Source organism: Sinocyclocheilus anshuiensis, unplaced genomic scaffold (genome assembly GCF_001515605.1).
Source record: "Sinocyclocheilus anshuiensis isolate Anshui unplaced genomic scaffold, SAMN03320099.WGS_v1.1 scaffold838, whole genome shotgun sequence".
Classification (NCBI taxonomy): Eukaryota; Metazoa; Chordata; class Actinopteri; order Cypriniformes; family Cyprinidae; genus Sinocyclocheilus; species Sinocyclocheilus anshuiensis.
Window position 1 is genome coordinate 1,283,175 of NW_015539915.1, and position 7,076 is coordinate 1,290,250.

General features: G+C 37.4%; 2 protein-coding genes across 12 annotated transcripts in view; both read left to right on the forward strand.

Moving 5' to 3' along the window:
* LOC107686444 (V-type proton ATPase 116 kDa subunit a-like) overlaps positions 1 to 5,491 on the forward strand; it is a 19,984-nt gene extending 14,493 nt beyond the window's left edge. For 6 of the 8 annotated variants that reach the window (XM_016483440.1, XM_016483441.1, XM_016483442.1 and 3 more), the window contains 6 exons: positions 542 to 752; positions 843 to 980; positions 2,129 to 2,227; positions 2,319 to 2,436; positions 2,557 to 2,728; positions 4,899 to 5,491. In XM_016483440.1, the coding sequence (XP_016338926.1) occupies positions 542 to 752; positions 843 to 980; positions 2,129 to 2,227; positions 2,319 to 2,436; positions 2,557 to 2,728; positions 4,899 to 5,001 (841 nt within the window). In that variant the 3' untranslated portion in view covers positions 5,002 to 5,491. The remainder of the gene's footprint in view (positions 1 to 541; positions 753 to 842; positions 981 to 2,128; positions 2,228 to 2,318; positions 2,437 to 2,556; positions 2,729 to 4,898) is intronic. The other 2 variants (XM_016483445.1, XM_016483446.1) reach the window with 2 other exon arrangements.
* A 586-nt stretch (positions 5,492 to 6,077) lies between these two features.
* LOC107686447 (RNA-binding protein EWS-like) overlaps positions 6,078 to 7,076 on the forward strand; it is a 9,003-nt gene continuing 8,004 nt past the window's right edge. For all 4 annotated transcript variants that reach the window (XM_016483451.1, XM_016483453.1, XM_016483452.1 and 1 more), the window contains exon 1: positions 6,078 to 6,137. In XM_016483451.1, the coding sequence (XP_016338937.1) occupies positions 6,122 to 6,137 (16 nt within the window). In that variant the 5' untranslated portion in view covers positions 6,078 to 6,121. The remainder of the gene's footprint in view (positions 6,138 to 7,076) is intronic.

The window sequence follows — 7,076 nt, forward strand, 5'->3', positions numbered from 1 at the left end:
TCGTGAGATGCAAGAAACATAGACATATGGCAAGAAATCTGTAGACGCGCCCATAACAACAAAAGACAATACTTTAATTAACCTTTTCTGATAAGAAATGTGTGCTGCAAGTGCGAGCATTTTTGACGATCGTTTCTGTCCAGTCTGCTCGTTTTATCGCGTTTAACACAGCTGTCGTCGTTTTTTTGTCTTTGTGCACCCCTAGTTTTGATGGCACGGCATCAACTCTTCATCTTCTCTAAAGCAGCGCAACATGGCCCCGCCCCCTTTTGTTGCATGGGTTTGTGATGTCACCAACCCGGGAAGTAGTTTGTTGTAGTCCCTACGAGCCGTTTTTGTAGGCATTAAACTGCCATCATTTTAAAAGGGATATCTCTGTTTGCACTGAACTTTCAGCGCCATAACTTTGCAGATATCGTTTATGCTCAAACGGCAACATTACACACTAACTAAAGTAAAAAAAAAAAAATGGAAAGCTCTCCTTGCTTGTAAACTCTAATTCTGTCTAAATTCTGCTCTTTTCCTCTCTGTGTATTTACAGGCACTTCCGACAGAAGTTTAAGATCTATCTTCTCTTTCTTCCTGAGCTGCTCTTTCTACTTTGTCTCTTTGGGTACTTGGTCTTCATGATCTTTTACAAATGGCTGGCGTTCTCAGTGCGAGACTCACAGCTGGCTCCAAGCATTCTCATCCACTTTATCAACATGTTCCTAATGCAGGAGAGCGCCACTACACCCCTTTACCCTGGCCAGGTGTGTGTGTGTGTGTGTCTGTGAACACTAGTGTGAGCACTTCCTTCAATCTGCCTGATGTCTGTGTTTGTGTTAATCCTCTTGTAACAGATTGGACTGCAGGTGTTTCTAGTGGTGGTGGCTCTGCTGTCAGTGCCAGTGCTGTTATTCGGGAAACCTCTGTACCTCTACTGGCTGCATCATGGCGGGAAGAGTCTGGGGGTCCACAGGGTGTGTCTGTGTTCTTGTGTATGTATGTGTTCGTATCAGATGTCACATGATTTCACATGGTACATTCATGGTCTGTTTGGTCCTACTGGTTCATACTAAACAACTAGAGAACAAGAAAAATGATTGCGGCTGTAGATCACTTTAAAAATGCTAACATTTTACAATAAGATCCCATTAGCTGACATTAACAATTAGCAATTGTTAATGTTAGCTCGGATCCATTAAACAATATTAACAGAGACAGCTTATGAATTTTTAATAATGTATTAGTAGAGGTTAAACATTTTAAAATTAACATTAACTAAGATTAATAAATGCTTTAGTCAAATTTTTTATTGTTAGTTCATGGTAATTAATGTTATCAAATGGAACCTTATTGTAAAATGTTTTAAAAAATGAACTTATTCACACTTATCACACTTAACATTAAAATTGGTAATCAATATATTTGCACATTTAATTTTTAAATAAATGTTGAATCAACAAAGTATTTTTAATAAGTTATATAATTTAAATAATTTGTCTAATGGCATCTCTTTACTGCTATTATTGACAATACCAATACTTTTGTTAAATTGATTTTCACATTTTGCATATTAAATTAGTTATTATAGCCATTCAAAAGTATATGAATTATTTAACATTTTAATAGGCAAACTATAAATTATCAGACAACATTTTCTTATTTACGTTATTATACCCCCCACCAAAACATATATTATTTAAATTATACACCATAAAAAATGTAGCTTTTAAATTTATGCTGATTAAACTGTTTAATGTAGTTAAACTAATTAAAATGTAAAATAATGTTTTTCAGTAAAGAAGTTCCTAATATAGTACAAGAAGAATTTCTATATATAAGACATTCAGATACATTATGGTCAGGAGAAATTGAGGGAAACGCAGCTTAATTTGTCATAAAATATATATAAAATCACAATACAAAAAAAATCTTAATCAAACTCAAAATACTGTTTATTGTTTTTAATGATTTGGTGTGATATGTGACCCACATGCTTTAGCGAGATTGACCCAAATGACAAAAATGTAGTCTTCAGATGGATGTGCATGTGTGTTTAGCAAAATATATATAAAGATACATTGATATTTGATGGACTGGTTAAAAAGGGTGAAGATACTGCATCATATTACTTTGTGTGCAGGGCTACGAGCGAGTTCGGCGTGTGAGTGAAGAAGACCTGTCACCGTCTGTAGTCCATGATGAAGAGGAGGGACTAAGTGACTCAGGAGGGCCTCGGGAGGTTGAAGTTGACCTATCTCACATTCAGTCACCATTAAAACACAGATTTATCCTGTATGAATGTCACTAACAGCATGTTTGTTCACTGGCAGATTGATTTCGGAGACATCTTCCTGCATCAAGCAATTCACACCATAGAGTACTGTTTGGGCTGCATTTCCAACACGGCCTCCTACTTGCGTCTCTGGGCCCTGAGTCTCGCTCACGCCCGTGAGTGTCTGATTATACATACAAAACACATCAAAATTACGACATGCTTCATTACATTCTGGGCATATGAATCCGTTTTCTAGACTATTCATGCATATGTTGTGTGTGTGTGTATCTCAGAGCTGTCAGAGGTACTGTGGGCGATGGTGATGCGTCTGGGTCTGAGGATGAGCTCCAGCCTGGGCGTGCTTTTCCTTGTTCCTGTGTTCAGTGTCTTTGCTCTGCTCACTATCTCCATTCTCCTGGTCATGGAGGGTCTGTCCGCTTTCCTCCATGCGCTGCGTCTTCACTGGTGAGCACACAGCCTCAGATACAGCCAGGTTTGATTATCAGAAATGGGAATTCAATTAAAAAGTCTTCTAGAAGAGACTTATCTTATTTTTCTTCTCAGAATACTTTTTTTAAAGGGATAGTTCACCCCAAAATGAAAATTCTGTCATTAATTACTCACCTTCGTGTCGTTCCAAACCCGTAAGACCTTCTTTCATCTTCGGAACACAAATTAAGATATTTTTGATGAAATGTGAGAGCTCTCAGACCCTGCATAGACAGCAACGCAACTGTATAATGTTCCCAGGTCCAGAAACGTAGTAAGGACATCGGTAAAACATTCCATGTGACATCAGTGGCTCAGCTTCAGTTTTGCGAAGCTACGAGAATACTTTTTATGCGCAAAGAAAACAAAAATTACATAATTTATTTAACAATCCTTCTCCCCCGAGTTACGTCTTCTGCCATTTTGGAGAGTACCCAAGAACGTAATCAGCGTTGTTTACGTTAGGAGGGGAAAGCTCGCGCATGAACATAATCAGCGTAATCAGCGTTGTTTACACTTTTAGGGTAAAGCGTGCGTATGCGTTGTGATACTCTCCAAAATGTCGGAAGACAGTAACTCGGGGGAGAAGAATTGTTAAATAAAGTCGTCATTTTTGTTTTCTTTGCGCACAAAAAGTATTCTCGTAGCTTCGCAAAATTGAAGTTGAGCCATTGATGTCACATCCGATGTCCTTGCTATGTTTCTGGACCTGGGAACATTACTGTTGCGTTGCGGTCTATGCAGGGTCTGAGAGCTCTCACATTTCATCAAAAATATCTTAATTTGTGTTCCGAAGATGAACGAAGGTCTTATGGGTTTGGAACGACATGAAGGTGAGTAATTAATGACAGAATTTTCATTTTGGGGTGAACTATCCCTTTAATATTTTAACATTAAATTGGAAGTAGGTCTGCACAGTGAATCATATTTTAATCATGATCACGATTTCTGCTTCTTTCAATTTATTAAGCATAATAATCTGCGATATTTGCCCGCTATATATTTATCCTGAAAACATTTTATTTTAATTTGGCATTTGCATTATCTTGCATTGGTAAGAAGCCTCCACAAGCACTCATGGTTGCAGTTGCCAGATGTCAAGAGCTTTAATCCCCCAATGAGAGATTTTCTCTTAAAAGCCCCTTTCACACAGCGCGTTGATCCCAGAAAAGTGCCTTCTGTGTGAACGCAAACATGTCCCAGGATTGATCAAGGAAACGATCCCAGGATGGGGACCTAGTAACATTGCGGGGATCAGTGCTGGAACCCAGCCCTGTGTGAACAAAAGGCAGGACCAATGCCGTAAAGGGTGTGTCGTAGTGACAACGCACGTTAACGTGCGACCCTTTTAATGGGTGTTTTGAAGGCAGATCAATGTTCAAGGTAAAAAAATGTGTGTAAACTGGAATGAAGCAGAGATCAGGGAGCTCCTCACTATCCGCGCTGAAGCTAAGATCGTCCGCCAGCTTAGTGGAACGGTGCATGTCACATTGCCTGCCACATCCTAATGTCACGTGTCTTTACGGGATGTGTTTTAACGCAGACACATACTCCGGAAAATCACTAACAGTGTGACTCAACCAAAATCAAACCATCCCGGGACACATTATCAGTGTATTTTCCGGAATCTCTGTGTGAAAGAGGCTAAATTGATCAATTTCTGCCCAGTGGTTTACTTAATCTTCCCAACCTGGCAACCTTGCGTACGTGTGCTGTCTACCTTAGGGAAAAAGCGCTAATGAGCTAAAAACCCTGGCAAACATGTAAGTTGGAGTTTAACCATGTCTATTGAGATAATCTTCTTTAATAAACATGTAATACAGCCTGTTTTTCTTTCACACGGTCATCTGTGCTGTTAAATCTGCAAGCAAAGCATGCGAGTTGATATCTCTTGATTTGTGCCTATGTGAAAGTGCAAAAATTCTGATGAAATGGAAAAAAATAATGAAGTTACAATCGTGATTGTGTTTTTTAGCAAAATATTCATGATTTAACCGTTTAATAATTATTGTGCAGCCCTAATTTTTAAGCTAATATTAATATTTTCAGTTACACTTAAAATTACAAAAAATATTTTAAAACATATTATTAAAAAAATCTGTATTTCTCTACCGTCTATTTATAGATTATTTTTTACTTTTTGCAGGGTGGAATTTCAGAACAAATTCTACAGTGGAACAGGAGTCAAATTTGCCCCCTTTGACTTCTCCCTGTTGCCCTCTGTCTTTGAGCAAGATGGGTTACTCTGACTGTAACCCACAACACTTTGAACAGGACACCGTAGCTTATCGTGACCTGCTGACCTTTGGGTACTGGACAATGACCCAGAAGTTGTAGAAGAAAAAACTATCATTCTTGCACTGCACTGCAAAACGTGATCCCGGTCGGAATCGGATCGGTACGCTAACCTGACAGCCCTATTTGCAGCAGGATTATCAGCTTTGGTTCCATCATGTGCTGTCATTCGAATATTGCCAACAAAGTCCTGTTATTATATTTATCTTCAGAGATATGACTTGTATTTGGTATTGCACCTTCATAAGCATTTACTGTCATATCTTTTCAAAGTGCCATAACTATTTTTCAATGTACAGTTTTGTATGCTACACTGAAATGTACTTTTGCTTGCTTTAGCTAAGTCTTAGAAGAAAATAAAAACGTTGCAGGTACACTATGGTGTGGGTAATGCTACACTGTGCAATGAACAATGCCAAATAAAAAATATAATTTCCAATGTGATATTAAAGCATAATTTACAGCATTTAGCGTGCAAAGCAGTTTTCCAGGGTAGCTTTTTTTTGTTTGTTTGTTTGTTCAAAATGAATTCTAAGACAATGATTTATTCATATTTAAAATGAAACACTTCGGTTGTAATACATGTGTTCATGGTTTAAGAACTGGCAATCCTACAGATGTACATGGGATTACAATTTTGTTTGCAGTATGTTTTTTATCAACACTCCTGTAAATGTACGTTTGTGTTTCAGACACTCATAAACAAGCTATTATTATATAAATAGTGCAGAGTGGTGCTTACGGTGATGCATTTCTTTCATACATTCATACATCACCCCTCTTAGAAAGGATTTTTTTAATGGCATCTGTTAAGTAGGTCATTCTGTAGATCCTCCGGACGAATCCATTAACAGAAATATTTAATTTCGCTATATTAATAGTCTTTACTGTATGATGTGCTTTACCAAGCAAAGTGCATCAACAGTTAACGTTCAGACAAATTTAAGGATTTCATACCAAATAATCACGAAATTATAACGTTTGCAATAAATGTCCACCCCCGCTTGATTAAATGGTAGCGCCTGAAGAGTATCATCCACGCATGCGCAGTTTGTGCAACCAAAGGCACACGAAATGGCGTCTGCTGCAGGTAAGAGCTACGCTAAAGCTTTTGTGCAATTTCATGTTAGAGATTTAAAAAAAAAAATATATATATAGATATAAATGTTGTTGTCAGTTATAGTTATGGTAATGTACTCCATAAAACGCGATGAATCTATTAATTATTTGTTATCTTGTATGCCGGTGTGGTTCGAACCGGTTCCGTTTGTCTGCGTGTGAAAATGGGGGAGGGGGTCGATAACTGCGATATTGTACATTTTGCTTTGCTTCACACGCATCAAAGTTATTCCTTTAGCTGACAACACACAAATTTACCTTAATTATGTTATACCCAGTTTATTTCATTTTGAGCACAAATTCACACGTGCCGGTCTGTTGCTCGGCAACGCTCGAGCTAAGAGGCAGGCTAATTGTTACTAGCACTGGAGTTCAGCTCCTATGATTGTTGTAAATACTATTCAGATGTGTTGTATCAAAATAATACGGTGTTATTCATAATCCTGTAAATATTAATCACAGAATGCATCCATTTCAACATCTGCTGTACAGTGTGAATCAATAGTATCAAAACAGTTCATATTCACATACCTTTTTTTCTCGTGTTACTTTGTATGTGGCGCTTGCTCATTGAAACCTACCCATTCTCTCAATCGTCTTCTGGAGAAACAGTTCTTTTACACCACTTTATATACATATTTTATACTTTTGTACACGTATTTTATTTTTTACATTATTCATTTGTGTTTTGAATGAACCAAGATAAGCGTTTTAAGTGTAACTTGTATGAACATACCTTCTGTGATTCTAAATCCTTGTTTTTTATGGAAGCATATAGGTAAAGAAATTCAATTTAAAATGCAATATGCAAAATGGCAACGCAATATTCAAAATGGCATTGTATTTCTGTATTTAAATTTACATTTTCCATTACCCATACGTGCAAAGTTTGGTGCAAAAGTAAAATGAA